A 17,047-nucleotide genomic window follows, 5' to 3' on the forward strand; every position below is an offset into this window, starting at 1 on the left:
CAAGGGGAAAAAATGAGAACCAAGACCTGTCATGTAGAGGTACAAGATCCCAACAATGAATGTAACTGTACTGTATCCCTGAAGTGTACCAATAAACTCAATTAAAGCTGAAAAAAAAAGAAGCAGTGACTCTGTGTGAGGTAGGATAGAAGAAATAAAACTATGCAGAAAGGATAAAGGGAAATTGAGCTTTTACAAAAACTGCAGCTGCAAGACAGCAAAGTTACTCAAGCCTTTTTCCCTTCATGAAAACTCACCCCAAACATTCCTAAAGGTCTTAAAGACACAGTAAGCTTGTAAACTAGGCACTGGACATGTCCTTTGCACCTGTAAATTGTATTTCCTCCACCCTCAAGGAAGTAGTAGTATTAGTGGACAGCATGTGTCAACTTCAAACACATGTAAATGGCTTCCTCTCTGACATAGGCTGCAAGAGGGGTGACCTGATAGACAGTAGGAATACACATCCTGGATCGCCCGTTTTGATGACACGCTGAAGCCCTCATAAATAAGTATATCCAACTCCAGCTCATAATGCGTTTCATTTCTCTGAGCTCCCATACTTCGCTCTTAAAAATCCTAAAATCTCTGCAGTTTAACAATCTCTGCTTAATGAACACTTCCTGCGCCTCGGATTAACATGTCCTGAAAATTCTTTTTCCGTGGAAAGAGTCAGCAACCCTGCAAAATTATTCTACAAAAGGCTGCGATAGGTTCTTTATTTCAGCCTTGGGCACCTCTCATACCCACCCTGAAAAGAAGTATTACAGTGTTCGTAATATTTAAGAAGGTAATGATAAATTGTCAAACTAAATTACCGTATTCATCTCTGCATCCTCTTGGAAACCTTTTTTGTGACACTGGAACAGCTCAGAAATCCACTTTTTAAATTTCAGTAAGAGATACAACAGGGACTTTGGGCTTGGCACCAGGTTGAAGGGAACAGGAAGTGTTCTTCCCTCCTCAAAGTAGGAAAACCAAAGTTTGGCCCTGGCAAATTTCCATTCCACGTCAGCATCATCCTATACAAATACACGTGACCATTCAGTAAGGAAATGCGTAAACACATAGTGGGATACTCCTAATACTCTGTGGATAGAAGTAACAATGTGCAAACTCTCTCGGAGCTCCAAGGATAATCCAAGCTGTCGCCAAAGTTCTATTCACCCATTCTTTCTTATGACGGTTTAAAATTTCATCAGAGTTACCAGACTAAAGGCCCTAAAATTTGCCTGTATTTTTAGATATGTACTGAAAAATATTAAAGTGCTTTCCTACATTGTAAAAAAATGTGAAAAATATATTGAGATAATTGACAACGTGAAATAGGAAGAAAAGAGCTCAAGGTGTAGGAAAAGTGGGAAGGGTAGGGGAAAGGTAATAAGAGAAAATAAAAAAATATGAGAAAATGAAAAAATGGAAATAAAGTGTTTGTAAATGGGGAGGGGAGGAGGGGGTGAAAGGAGGGCAGGGAAAAGGGGAGAAATGAAATCCAAGACCTGTCATGTAAAGGTACAAGATCTTAATAATGAATGCAACTGTACTATATACCTAAAATGTACCAATAAACTTTTTAAAATGTGAAAAATAATTCTCTTTTCTTTTTTGGGGGGTGGGGGTTTGAGACAGGGTCTCACTATGTAATTGAGACTGACCTGGAGCTCTCTATGTAGCCCAGGCTTGTCTCGAACTCACAGTGATCCTTCTGCCTCAGCCTCCCGAGTGCTGGGATTACAGGCGTGCATCACCACACCCGGCAATAATTCTCTTTTGTTTTGTGATACATTACTCATTCATTCAGGATACAGACTAAGATTTCTAGAATAAAAATTTACTTTATCTTTCTCTACTTGAGAAATGGTCAACTGTGATCATTGTTCAATCAAGATTTGGAGAATAGAATTATTCATAAGTGGTAATTTTAAATAAAAATTATGGTATTCCCAAAACATAGTACTTCTAAAGTTGTTATAAGGAAAAATGAATTAGATATCTCCACTCCTATGTTTTAATGTCCCATATTCCCCATTTGGGTTTAAAAGCAGAATTAAATTTTTCTGGGTTACCGGACAAGCAAGGACATATATAAACGAAGGAAAAAACAAAGGAGAGATGACCTTCCATACTTCATTCCATCGTCTGGCCGCTCCCTGGAATAGTTACATGTAAACACAGGTAAAATGTATAGAGATTATACCTCGATTTCCTGGAATGAACTGTTGATCATTGCAATTAACATATTTAACAGAACGATGACCATTGTAACATTGTAGACTCCATAAAGAACATAGCCGATATTTTCAATGAACTTATGATTATAGTTGATGACCACTGATTTCACTTCGGAAAGTCCAAATATGGCCCAGAACAGTGTCTTAAAGCTCTCCTCAACTCTAGGGAAAAATAAAAGAAATAAGAAAGCATATAAATACGTAAAAATAGTACCAGAATAAAATTCATTTGACTTAGCATCTTTGAAAATTACTAGGTATTTGTGACAATACTCTTTACTTGTCTGAACCTTCATTTTCTTCTCTATAAAATGGATAAAGTAACATTTTTAGGAGTTTTGCAAGGATAAGGGAGAGATATGGCACGTATGATAGAAATTGCGCATATGAAGCACATAGCTCAATATCTGGCCCAGATATTGAGATAATAAATGCTGTGACATAACATTATAATCATAGGCACTAACATTTAAATAATCCATGGCTTTGGCAATAGAAAGGTTAAATGTATTACTTAATCAAAACAATATGTGGAAGTATTTTTACATTTTCTGCTCATCTATGCATGTACTCTTTTTTTTTTTCTTTTTTTTTGGTTTTTTGAGACAGGGTCTCACTATGTAGTTGAGACTGACCTGGAACTCACTATGTAGCTCAGGCTGGTCTCGAACTCAAAGCGATCCTCCTGCCTCAGCCTCCCAAATGCTGGGATTACAGACCTGTGCCATCACACCTGGCTTCTACTCATATTTAATAAAGAGAAACTAACTATATCATACGGGGGAAATGACAATATAAACATAGTGTCACTCAAATCACTGACACGCTGTAGATATGAATTTTGATGCTTTGGGAATAATTAGTGACTAGAGCTAAACCTATCTGCTTAAACCAGGTGGTTTCATTTTCCTGAAAAATAGCACTTAAAAAGAACAAGGAAAACAATTGGCTATTCTTCAGTTGATGTTACTCTTAACACTGAAGGTCTAACATTTAAATAATCTAGTCCAAGCACAATTATGAAATACACATGTGCCCACGCTGAACGTAAGTCAATGTACTTGTCATTATTTTGTGACTTGAATCTTTTCAACAATAATGCCTGATGGATTGAATTAGGAAAACATCTGTTTAGTGCCCCAGGAGTCCCTTGTAGAGGAAAGGCACAGGATTTCAGGGCATAGATGCCCATGAGTGAACAACAGGTTGTATCCTGGCTTTTCCACAAACTAGCAGCCATGGAATGTTCAGCAAATTATTTCACTTTGTGAGTTTCTCTTTCCTCCTTTTGTGAAATGTAGATAATAAAGTTATGCATGAGAGGAATTATGATTTTTCTGGCTCTGAAAATATTCACTATTACTTAATTTCAGGAAAGTTCCTACATTTTAGAGGTCTCCCAACTCATTTTAAAATTCCAAAAGGAATTAGAGAGGAAGTCTTTACCAAAGCATGAATTTATATAAACACTGTTCAATCAATATTTGTTTAATCTGCAATCTCCATTGTCAAAACACCTAAGATCACATACGTTGTGAAGGCTTCGTTTTGTTTTGCACCAATGTAATAGGAGTAGAGGTTGAACATCCCAATCATAAAGGCCACAAACACCATGATGAATATGACCATGAACTTGAAGATATCTTTTACTGTTCTTCCAAGTGATATCTGCAGAGGTCCAAAGCTTTCATTTGCTGGTAAAATATAAGCTATTCTGGAGAAACTTAAAACTACAGCAATTGCATAAAGACCTTCAGAGATAATTTGAGGATCAGAGGGGTCCCACTTTATCCTGGCTAGGAAAAAAATCAAAGACAAGAGTAAGGGTAAGTTTATTGAAGTTTTTATTTAGGTAACTTCTTCTCTAGTAAAAATGTACAGAACTACATTGGCAATTCAGTTCACAAATGAAAATTGATCTAAAGGCCTTCTTTAGTGTCAGCTGTATTTGAATTTATGAATACTTATGAACTTATTGAGAAGATGATCTTTCTGATTTGTTAGCAATTTTCCATAAAGGCATAGCATAATATTAAAATCTCACACTGTAGATGATGAGCTATGATTGTTTCACAAACCACTGTATCTATATCAAATATATCTCAACTGAAATAACTTGTGCAAATTACTTATGTTAGTTTTTATTTGATTGTCTTTAAAATGAAAGAATACAATTACCATTTTGCTCATTTGTGAGAATTAAATAAGTTCATATATATTCAGGGTTTAGAAAGTGTCTTGCACTTAATGTGTTTATTATATAAAGTATAATTACACTATAAATGTAATATGGGGCTTGCAGCTACTTAAAATTATTGAAGCATTTTTATCAGTCATTCAAATGAGTCTATTTTACCACAAAAATACTGTAATACTTCATTTGTGAATTTTTCTGGCATTATTATATCAGCTCATCAAAAACTCAGTTAAGAAACCATTGTGAGGAAAATACAAAATATCATGTAAGAGAGAGGAAAAATATGATTATAAATTTGTATTTGTTTATTTGCTCAGTAGAATTAGGAAACATAAAAAGAAACTAATAAATGCAAGCTTTTATTCATTTTTACTCCAGAAAGAATGGCTAGCATTACGAAATCAAATAATAACAGATGCGCTTTTCTTTTTATAGTACTTTGAATATTAGTATTACCTATAAATAAGTATCCTTGACTTTAAAATATTCTCTATATTTAAAAAAAATCTCTAAAGAAAATATTTAAATAATTCCTGAAAAGTATTAATGAGGTATCTCTCATTTGAGAAAGGCAAAGTGAAAAATAAAGGAGAGAGAGAAGGAAACAAGGAGATAGAACTCTGGCAAATGGGAAGGGGTCCAAGAGACCAAAGATGAGGAAAGGGGGAGGGGAATAAAGAACTAAGAAAACATGTCACGTACAGATACCAATATCCACAATAAATATAAACATTGCATGTCATAAACAGGAGCTAATCATAACAGTAACAACAAAAACGAAAATGGGAAAAGGGACTTTAGAGACAGAGGAAGGGAGGTGGATGGGAAAGGGATTAAAAAAGAAGCTGTGTTATGTTCATGTACCTACTTACCAAGAGGAATGTAAACTTTATGTACTGTAATTATGTCTTGATAATGAATGATGAAAAAAGAGCCCTGATGTGACATAGTCCATTAAGCCACAGAGATGCCAATTGAATGTAAACTGATTTTTCATCAGCAATTTGAGATAAATATTCATAGGGGTTTATATTTTCTCCAAGCCAAGTTTCTACTAGAGGTAGTTTCTTTAAGCAAATGGCTGAAACTATTTCTATTCCTTAGCAACTTCGGGGAGGTAGGACAGTGAGAAAACTTATTTGATTACTAAATGGAGAGGACTGACTGGATATAGTTGGTTCCGAATTAGACTCTTTCTCTTTGGGCCTCCACAGAGCCTTCTTGTGTGGTTAGGCACTTGTTGCCATCCTCTTCTTGTGGGGAGGACTGCTCTTGTTTATTGATCTAGGGAAATTGGAGAATAAATTCCCCTAACTCTGGCATTCAATATTATGGATCCCATTGGCTGACAGACCGAGACCTATGTTATTCTGAATTTCATCAGTATTAGAGGTGATGGTCTTGCTTCCATGTTAACTTTTTTTGTTTTTCAATTACTTCAAAGTCTGGTTGGAATTAGTGTTGTTTTTGTTAGAAACCTTTCAGAAACCTCAAAAATTCCTTTTGTTTCCTAATGTCAGATATGGAAGCAGTTCCCTAACATGAACTTCTAAAAATTGTACATATTTATGGAGTAAAATGTGACATTTCACAATGACTGAGACAAGCTGATTAACATAGCCATGACCTCACATACATTCTCGAGGGTGTGGTGAGAACATTTAGAATGTAATCTCTTAGCAATTTTCCAAGTACATGGCACATTATTATAGAACCATGTTGTCCAATAGAACAGCAGCAAATACTCCTTGTGTCTAACTGAAACCTTATGTCCTATCTCCCCTTTCCTGCCTACCTCCTAGCAACAACCGTCACTCTCTACTTCCACGAGTTGACTTTTAGATTCCACACATAGTGGTGTCATGCAGCTTTTCCATGCCTCTCTTGTTTCACTCAGAAGAATGTCCTCCAGGTTCATCCAGGTTGGCATAATTATGTTTTCCTTCTTTTAAAAAAATCTGAATAGTGTTGTATTGTGTATAAATGATTAAAATGTGAGCTGTTTTAATAGGCAAGAGAAAAGTAAATAAATTTAAGATATAAGACTAAAATTCTCCATGGAGCTTTGTAATTAGACAATTGATCCAAGAGAAGGATGATTTTCATGATTAAGAGAGATTTCCAAGCAGTCGACAAATCAAAAGAAAAAGCAAAAAGTATGGTTCTTCAGAGATCCAAGAGAAGGATGATTTTCAAGATTAAGAGAGATTTCCAAGCAGTCGACAAATCAAAAGAAAAAGCAAAAAGTATGGTTCTTCAGATACAGGTGCTCATTCTTCAAATAAAGATGTGAGAAAGTTAAAAGTTTTATGAGAATCGGGCAGTAACTAAACCACTACTGACAACTCTTTTACAAGAACATTCTGCATTTTTATTAATTTATTCAGACTGTGTAATGTAAACTCACCCAAATTGTAGTATTTCACATTGTCTCCCAATGTAACTTTGGTCAAATCTTTCAGAGTATCATTTGCATTGATGATGCTTTGAGCTTTGGACGCATGCCAAAATGCCATGAATCTCGCAATGAATGATGCTGCAAAGATTGCTAACATGCCAAAATCGAGCATATTCCACAGCTCAAATAGATATTCTTTAGGACCTTGAGTCCAAATTTCTTTACATTCAGCCCATATCATGCCTGCATCAGAAAGGAGTTAAAATATCAATTCACTTTCATCCCATCTAACATGAAAGAAAATAAATTTGAAACATCTCGCCCTGACATCCACACTTCGGCCCCAACCTTCCTGTCCAGCTGAAATTCCCACCTCCTGACACTGATACATCAGTATCAGTGTATTGCCTGGATGCGGTCTGACAAGATCCATCAGGAGCCTTAAAGCACAAAGTGCTCTACCGATCTATTCTTTTGCATCAGATACATGTACTAACTATGCACAATGAAGGCAATTATATGTCACAAACATGAACTAAAGATAATAATAACAACAATGAAAATGGGGAAAGGGAACCTGGAGAGGTACAAGGAGGGCAGGAGGTGCAGAAAGGAAGGAGAATAGAAAGAATCAAGATATGTTAAGTGCATGCATTGTATCCACTCCCTATGATGAATGTAAATATCATATACTGCAAACACAAGCTAATAAAATAAAAATTTCAAAATGTTCCTTATGACAACTAAAATGTAAACACACCCACACAGTCAAAATAGAAGTACCGGTGGGACTTCCACAGATGGAGTTCTTTGCAGGCATTTGGTACGATCTTATACTAATTATCAGAGGTGACAGCCATGAGAAGGTGACTTCCAACTACACTACAGGTCTCAGCTACTGAACTCCTGAAAACCATTGCCATTTTGCTCAAGGCTAATGACTGAGGTGCTCCTTCTCAGGAAACATAGACTTATCTGATAGCTGTCTTTGGCTCAAGGATTTCTTGATGTCCATGTCAAACTTTGCTTAGTCTGTAGAGGAAGCCAGAATTTGAACCCCACTGTTACCACTCTTGCAAACTCCTCAGCAATCTCCCTATTTTTTCTCAACAAGAAATTCTCCTTAGTAAACTTTCTGTTTCCCTTAATGCAACTGTTGTACAGGGCTAGGGATTTGGCTCAGTGGTTCTGCTACCTACCTCGCAACTGTTGTACATTCAATTATTGTGTCTGCTTCTTGGAAAATTTGAACACACACTGGAAAAAATTATATGCCATACACCTGAATTTTAAAAGTTTAAAAAATATTATGCATTCTATAAATTCACATGTAAAATTAGCATAGTGAAAGACCAGATGAAATTATGTAGTTAATTAATATGGTAGCATTAATAATAATAATAATAACCTTTTTCTGGTTCAGTTATTCATAGTATTGTATTTTTTAAAACTTAGTGTAGCATTTAGGAGCATCGGTTTTTAGATCAGGTCACCAAATATTTGAGACTTGTCCCTCTACTTACTAGCTGTGAAGTCTTTGGGAAGTTGTTTAAATTTTCTAAAATTCAGTTCTTAAGGCAAGGTTGATACTGGATTGTTTGTACTTCACAGAATTTTCACAGAACTTAAATATGACAGTACATGTAAAATGATCAGTATAGCGACTGGAATTTTTTAAAAAGCTTGACAAATATTTATGGAGCACATATTACTTCAAATACACCATGGTTGGTACCTATTTTCTTTATTAATTGAAGAATCTTATTTGATTTTAAAGGAGTTATTTACCATACCCTTCTCTGATATCCTGTCTCTTCCTAGAGTGATCTAAAGAAATACAATTCAAACTGCAACAACTGGTCAAAATCTACTTCCATCAAGAAAACACTCATGAACCTATGGTAAAAGTAGTCTTCTCTCCTTACTAGGAGCAACCAGCTGGCCCCAAATTTCACATTTGTGTTTAAGGCCTCTCACAGAACCTGCCAATTAAATGACAGTGGAGGCCTGGAAGGATTGAGAAAATGTCATGGTCTCTGCTCTCTGAGAGCATATCACATGCTTTTCTCAAAACCACTATGTAGTGCAGCACAGGGAGTGTGGTCTTAAGAAAAAACCATTTCATTGCTTTGTTTTGAGTTATTAGGATTGAATTCATGTATATTCTAGTAGATTAGTTGGTGACAGGAAATGCTGTATGTGGCCACACACCTACACACTCACCCTAAAGCTATGAGAAGGAATAGAAAAACCCGTGGGAGCTTTCTTTTTGCAGTCCCTGGGCTCCTGCCAGGCTCAACAGGGGATGAGAATAGAGTAACAAGCACAGGGACTAAAGGGGTATCTAAAGTCACATGTTTTAGTCATTTTCAAAGCTTGCCTGCTTTTTTCCCTCTTCACCATCTTGTTTTTCCCTCTCTCTCTAAGAAGTAGAATTCTTGGTACAAATGAAGATTTAAGCTTCCAAACTGAAGCAAATACCCTGAACTCTGCCTAAAGGAAGAGGGCCTGTGTTATTCCCCTGAGCATCCTGGGGAGCTGCTAAGCATAACTTAAAATCCCTCATCTAGTCCAACTTCTCTCCAAGGCAGGGGAATTCTCCAAGGGATCAAATATATCTGGAGATGTGGGCTTACTGCTTCTGAAGGCTGGCTTTTCCATTATCGAGTTCTTAGAAACATCTCTTCAAAGTGAACCCTTTGGTTCTGTTTCTGCCCTCTGGAGCACAGAAAAATGAGTCAGCTCTCTCTGCCTTTAAATTTCTTTAAAAACAACCCACTTGTGTGCTCATTAAATCTGTTCCTCTCCAGCCTAGGCAGGTTGACTGTGACGCTAATGAAGTTTAAGCTTCAAGTTGCCTCACTTTCCCGCACGCCTAGATTTGTTTTGTCTCTATTTTTTCTAAATGGTGCCCTCCATAAGTGGGGCTCTCCAAATAAATAAGCTTCAGGATCCATAATATCTGAACCCCACTGTACTCCTCGCCCTCCAGGATGAGCCCCTCCAGCCCCTTTCAGGCGCTCTTCTCGGTGAACAGGCCACTCCCTCTCTGGGCTGCTGCGTTACAACAGGGCCATTCTTACCAACTGGCTCGTGTGGACCCATGCCAAAGTTTCTGTGTGTGGTCTGTGCAGCGTGATGAGTACAGTCCTGACGGTAGGCCTCAGTTGTTGGAGTGGACCAAGGACATTTGCTTTTGTAACCATTTACACTGGCCTTTAATCACAAGTGCTCCACAGGACCTTTGCACATGAAGTGTCACGGACCATATCCTGTGCCCTGTTATACCTGCTATACCTGGTCTCATTGATTTGAGCTCACTGTTCTGCCATGTCCAAATCTCCTGAATTATAACTTCTGTTTCAGCTTTTCGATTTTTTATTCACTGAAAATTTGATGAATTTGTTTTCTGTGACCAATAATCTATTCTTTTCCTGAAGCCAACATAACACACTCAGCCTCTAACCTAAATGGGCTACTTCTAACTAATATTTCTAGAAGGTTTTGCAGCTTTCCGTTTAAGAACTAAAAAAAGCAAATGAAAAATATTAGCTTCAGAAACTAAAACAGGAGTCTAACATATGCTATAAAGGCATACCTTTCTATTTTGAGTCGGTCATTCTTTAAATAAATGCTGTGAGATATCCCTAAGTAAAATATAAATATTGGCAGGATAATTCCAAGAAGAATAATTTTACTGGCAAAAATTAAAGGTTAATTTAATATTTTCAGCTTAAATTTCCAAGAAGCAAAAATCTAAAGTTTGTAATAAATATTACATCAATCTGAGCATGAACTATGATAAACAATGAAAGGAACATCCTTTATTTCTAATCCCCTTATGTAAAATTTAATTTTTTCAGTTTCATCTTGTATTGAAGAAGCCACATCTTGCTTCATGTCTTCAGTAGAAAATTCTCAGTTAGAAAACACTTGCAAATACTTAGTGAAAAATTTAATAATTAAAATTGTCTGAAATTAATTGAACATTTTGTAAATGCCAAGCTGTGTATTATACATTTTACATATGCTATTATATATTTTTTTAAAAAGAATGACGCATAGGCAGTTAGAATAATAAGATAAAGGCCATGTTCTAATAGTATTTATTCTTACATTAAGTCAAATAATGAAGATGGAATATAATGTTTATCCAATTTCATCTATTATATTAGAAAAGAAATACTAAAAATTCATTTCTCTTCTTAGTTTGAGATTTATTTGTAGTCTGTTGATATGATTCATACTATCTATCTAGAAAGGGCCAAGGATTTAGCTCAGTGATTCCACTACGTGCCTTGCAAGTGCAAGGTCCAGAGTTAGATCCCCAGTACCCCCCACAAAATATGTGTGTGTGTGTGTGTGTGTGTGTGTGTGTGTGTATCCAGAAAATAAAGTGATTCCAAAGCTTTGGATAACTCTCATTTGCTATTGAATTACCTCACCTGAATTTGAAATGACCATGTGGTAATTTGTATGATATTTCCTAATATTTCAATTGATCATCCAATTGGACACCAATATGAAGAAGCCAAGACTATAATTGGCCGTAGATGCTTCTCCAGGTAAATAAGAAGGAAGGTGGGGCAGGGCCCCGGAGTGGGGAAGTTTATGGACTTTGTAAGAAGCTTTCTTGAGCCTTCTTTTCTTTATACCCTACATACCCTAGGTAATTTCATGCATAGCCAGGCGCTTAAATACTTTCCAGGAATTGAAGATTTTGGGAACTTTACCCATAGCCCAGACTTTATCCATTTCAAGGTCAATCACAAAATCTCATTGTCAGTATTTCGTTCTCCCAGTGCTAAGCATGGCCTTCTTTCTACATTTTTTTCTCTTAGAGTATTACAGTGACTATCTACTAATTCAAGGCAGAATCCATTCTCTCCTTTCTCATATTTAAAATTAGTTTTTTGGTTTTTGTTTCTGTTTTGGTACCAGGGATCAAATTCAGACCCTTGTGCTTGCCAGGCAGGCGGTGGAACCACTGAGCCAAATCCCTGGCAAAATCACTTTATTTTTAAAGTAGTTTGTAAGTCTCCACTCCCCTTTCCCTGAATTCCAGCCTCATTTTCTCACGGTAATCAACTCAACTGGATCTCAACCTCTGGACCACACCTTCTTTAACCCACCCTGTCTAGCCTCAAAGCCTCTGTTACCTTTCTGAAGTGCGATCAGACCACATTATCAACCGTTTAAAATCATCCTGTGAACATTTTACCAGCCCTAGCCTCCTATCCACACATCCACCAGTGCACCTGAGCTCCAGCTCTGCCTGACTCACAAGATCTTAGGGCTGTTATGTCATAGTCTCACACCTGCACATCTAATGTTCTCGTATCTGTAGCGTCCTTATCTCCATTCCTTCTCTGCCAAGTTTCACAGTGAAGGTGCTGCTCAGAGAAAGCTTCCCTAACTATCTATATCCTTTCTCTCGGACTTAGATGCCAATATGTGTTTGTTCATAACACTCTAATATCTCAATTATGGGATTCGTTGCACTGAACTTTATTTATTTACTTATTGCCTTGTTCTTTAGACTTCTGTATGAAACTGGGTCTCATTCACCTTAATATTCCCAATACTAAATAAAGGTACTTAATATCTATTAAATTTATTCATTCTCAAACATCCACTTGAAGCATTCCTTATTTGCATTATTTTAATGACAAGACATATGTATGATTTTAATGACAAATAGTGTAGTAATTAAGACTGAATTCCTTCTCTCTCGCCGACTATTGTAAAGATCAAATCAAGCTTGCTAATCCTCTCATAAATCCTACAAAATAGGTGTTGTGTGTTACAGATCAGAACACTGAGGTACAGAGAGAATGAATATATATATAGATAGAGAGAGAGAGAGAGAGAGAGAGAGAGCTTTAAACGATTCCTAACATACAATGTTCATTAATGTGAGTGGGTATTAGCTTCAGTTTCTATTAACTCTCAATATAAAATCATGTGACTGTTTTCACAGCTTTCCCAAAATATGAATGGCAATTTTTCATCACTACAGGGGTTTAATACCATCCTGTTACTTTTCTCCTGGGCATTTTTTTGAAGTGCAAAAAGCATAAGGCTATGAAGAGACTATGATGCTGATAGTGAATCCAGGGCAAATTTCTTCATGTGCTTGAAGACACAGGGAAAATCATGGCGTGCGGTGCTATTGCATCATGCATGCTGCATACATCTGTTAACCGATGTGTAAGAGAATCAGTATCATTCAGCCCAACTGCTAAGGCTGCAAAAACAATGATAACAGAAAATCAGTCTTTACCTATTACCCAGGATATAATGAGCATCTCCATCCATGAGAAGCAGGATGTTTTCATCCTGAACAGCTGTTTTGCATTATCTGTGCTGGTTTCATTAGGAAGGAGTTTAGTGCCTTCAAATCTGTCAGCTGCATTCATGACTAGAAGTCCCAGAAAAATGGTGAAGGAGGCTGCGTGTGCTACAAACTTCATAAATGGTCCACGCATTATCTTCCCCATCTGCCACAATGCACACCAAATAAAAACCTTAACCTTGTTTTATATGCTTTGCAAAACATAAACATATACATACACACAAAAATAAAGATCTGCATATTTCAATGTTCTCCTAAGATAATTGTGTGAACTTAAATTATTAGCAATTGTTATGTCAGTCACACACTTTACCTACATGTAATTATTTTTTAATTCATAATTGAATATATTCACTTTTCTTTCAAGAAAAATTAAATTCTTAAAATATTATGTTGGCAAAAGATACAGCACATATCAGCATTTTTCAAAGAAAGCAAACTAACTTAGTGGGCCTAAAGTATGGATATAGCTGCAATGAAATTATTAAACTGAGTCAGCGTAGAGACCTTTGGGTGTTGCGATACAATAAATTTATAAAAATAACTGTAAATAGGAAGCCTGTTGTGGAACTTTAGTAACTGGTGACCTGGAAAATAATAATAATAATGATTAATAATGATAGTAATTGTTGGTGTTTTGCAGGGAACTGAACACAGGGCCTTCACATTGAGCCAAAATATTTTTTTTCTGAGACATGCTGAACTCAAATTTGCAATCCTTCTGTCTCAGCCTTCCAGAGTTCTAGCTTTACAAGATGTGTGCCACTATGCAAGCTGACCCGGAAAGCTATTAAAAGTGAGCATGGGCCTGGCCTGGTGGCGCATGCCTAGAATCGCAGCACTAGGGAGGCTGAGGCAGGAGGGTCGCTGTGAGTTCAAGACCAGCCTGGGCTACATAGTGAGTTTCAGGTCAGTCTCAACTACATAGTGAGACCCTGTCTCAAAAACAAGCAAACAAACAAAAAAAGTGAGCATGAACAATACTTGTCTTCAATACTCTTTTTAGGTATTTACTTATGACATAATACCTATCCAGCAAACATAAACATGAAAACTGTTAAAGTTAGCCTAAACTAAAATGATATGAAAGTTCAGTTTTACTTATTTTTGTTGTAATAAACATGCAACAAATAATATTTGAGTGATAATAGTAGAGTAAGAACAAGTAAGGATAAAAAAATTTTCAGGAAGGGGAAGAGAAAAAGCTTGAAGATTAACAAAACTAACATGAAGCAAAATAGGCACTCGGTGAAGATGTGTAATCCTTCCATTGCATCTGGGTTAATTTTCATGTAGATAGTGCAAATTCTAAGGTATTTTAAATACTTTGCAATAGAAGCATCAAAGTAGCTATGTCCCCCTATAGAAAAAATCCTCTGGCTTGCAAATAATGTTTACATCCATTGCTAATGGGAACGATCGTAAAGTGGATTTTATCATCATGCTTCAGAGGATAAATAATGATCAATAAAACAGATTCTCAGTAGGAGAACATATTTTTGACAGTGTCCATTTAATTTGATTACTTACCTTAGTGCTCACAAATGAGGATGGAAAACAGATGCCATAAAGAAACACGGCCAGAGAAGAAGGAATAGCACAGGACAGCAGGCTAATCAGGACTCAGTCATAATTTACACAACGTGTAACTGTAAGGACTGCCATGAACAGCCTGTGTCAAAACACCAGATGCTGTAGAAGGCACCATGTTTCTGAATTCACTGGTTACAGGAAAGGGGAAAGAGATTAAAATTGAACTGACCACAGAGTGGTAGCAGGTAATTTAGAAACCCTTTCCCCTTTTTAATTGTTTAAATCTCTGAAGATTCAAGAAATACGAGTAGAAATAGAATACATTACATTGATAGATGTAGCTTATATTCAAGTTAGTACTATTTAGTAATTTTCTGAAGAGTAAATTTTGTCACTCCATGAAAAAGAAAAATATATTTTTATAAGAAAATCTGTGATGTAAATGTTATTTTAATAGTTCTCACTATTTTAAATTTATGTTCCTCATTTATAGATTATTTATATGAGATCCATTTTTAATATTACATATTTTAAGGTGAAAAAAATCTATGATGATCTATTTCACTTTCATGAGAAAAGTCCAGTTCTCAGCAGTTCCTATTATCGTCACTGGAGATGATCATGAAGTTCCCCTTGTGTAAAAGGCTTTCTAGCATGAGTCATCTTGAGAGATCCCTAAAGCTAAAACACCAACTATGTGACTAGGTACTAATATTTTGGCAGTGCTGATGTGTTTGCACCCATGTGTTATAAATGTCTGAAAGCAACACATGCCAATGTTTAGGAATGGCAAGTGATCAACGAATGTTTCCATACAACCTATAAGTAGATGCTCCAGAAGATATTTAGCTTTAGAATCCTTTCAGTGTGCCTCTCAGATATGAGATATAAATAGATCTAGACAGGTGTTTTGAAAATTATAAAAAATAGGACTGTTAGCAATGCAGGACACAAATTTCTGGACCTAATAACAGAAAGACGGGTCAACATTCCTCAAATTTGTTCCATCACACTAATGTAAAACAGAGTCCTTTTGAAAATGTTTTCACCAAGGCCTGAATGAATTAATGTTGCTAAGAAAACAAGCCACTTTTGCTGGTGGGTTCTAGTATAATTTTTCTTTAAAAGTTTAAGTGTTTCACTAAAATACATATTATATTAAAATTATATTGTGGTCTTTAATTATCTGCTCAGATTAACTAAAGAAAATACAGAATTCTTATTTCAAATATCGTTCAAAGAGAATCATCTTTGAGGATGTCATTCTCAATACTTGTTCAATGATACTAGGACCTCATTAAACTATACACAAAATTATATGCACAGATGTACCAAGAGGAAAAATCTAAAAAAAAAAGCTAAGAAAGTAATTAAGGTTCACTTTCATATATTAATAGTGGTGATATTTCAGGTGAAGTTTTTCTTCTTTCCATTATTTTTTGTGTTTCCTATAGCAACTGTATTATTTTGTAAGATTAAAGACAGAGATTACTTAAGATTATATACTTTTTATATGTACTGTGATTATATACTCTGATCAGACACACTTATAGTAGATAGCAGATCTGCAGACTTCACAGACATACCTTGCTGCATGGGGCACACCAGTAAATCAGAGCCAGAAAGGGCAGTCCAATGGCTACACCAAGGACCACGAGAAACTTGACTGCCATTGTCTGCTGCCGTAACCCAGAAAGATTCTCATACCATATGGAGAGAAGCTGCTGCTGGCAGTTTGGATGAGCTACAAACTAGCAGGAAAGTGACAAAGCATTTAGTAACTTGATTAAAGAAACGTTCAGCATAAATTATTTTCATGTTTTACAATATTTAGTTTTGCGATTTCCCATGGAAAATATTGTTTGAATTAAAAAATAAACATAAAGCATACAACAGGTATAAAGCAAGATGGCAAGAAATTCTAATATTAGTGCATAAATTTGAAATTTCTAATTCATCAAACTTTCCCCTATGAGAAAAGAACAATCCTTCAAGGCACAGAAATATGTTTTTGAAATTTAATGTTATAAAATGATTTTTAATATATATGTACTATATATGTATATATTAACCTTTGTGTATATTAGCCTTTGGGTAAAATATTAGTGAATCTTTTTATAATGTTAAATTTTGCATAAATTTGAAATTTCTAATTCATCAAACTTTCCCCTATGAGAAAAGAACAATCCTTCAAGGCACAGAAATATGTTTTTGAAATTTAATGTTATAAAATGATTTTTAATATATATGTACTATATATGTATATATTAACCTTTGTGTATATTAGCCTTTGGGTAAAATATTAGTGAATCTTTTTATAATGTTAAATTTTT

At 35.7% G+C, this 17,047-nt stretch overlaps 1 protein-coding gene across 4 annotated transcripts in view; it reads right to left on the reverse strand.

The window, feature by feature from the left end:
• Trpc6 (transient receptor potential cation channel subfamily C member 6) overlaps window positions 1–17,047 on the reverse strand; it is a 123,178-nt gene that overhangs the window by 18,995 nt on the left and 87,136 nt on the right. For 2 of the 4 annotated variants that reach the window (XM_010642037.2, XM_033764298.1), the window contains exons 4-9: window positions 16,301–16,465; window positions 13,110–13,326; window positions 6,836–7,069; window positions 3,763–4,027; window positions 2,198–2,393; window positions 819–1,022 (exon numbers count right to left, since the gene is read on the reverse strand). In XM_010642037.2, coding sequence (XP_010640339.1) covers window positions 819–1,022; window positions 2,198–2,393; window positions 3,763–4,027; window positions 6,836–7,069; window positions 13,110–13,326; window positions 16,301–16,465 — 1,281 coding nt within the window. Of the gene's footprint in view, window positions 1–818; window positions 1,023–2,197; window positions 2,394–3,762; window positions 4,028–6,835; window positions 7,070–12,733; window positions 13,074–13,109; window positions 13,327–16,300; window positions 16,466–17,047 lie in introns of those variants that run through there. The other 2 variants (XM_033764299.1, XM_033764300.1) reach the window with 2 other exon arrangements.

The sequence above is a fragment of the Fukomys damarensis genome, unplaced genomic scaffold (assembly GCF_012274545.1).
Source record: "Fukomys damarensis isolate Sample0158 unplaced genomic scaffold, DMR_v1.0_HiC HiC_scaffold_16, whole genome shotgun sequence".
Classification (NCBI taxonomy): domain Eukaryota; kingdom Metazoa; phylum Chordata; class Mammalia; order Rodentia; family Bathyergidae; genus Fukomys; species Fukomys damarensis.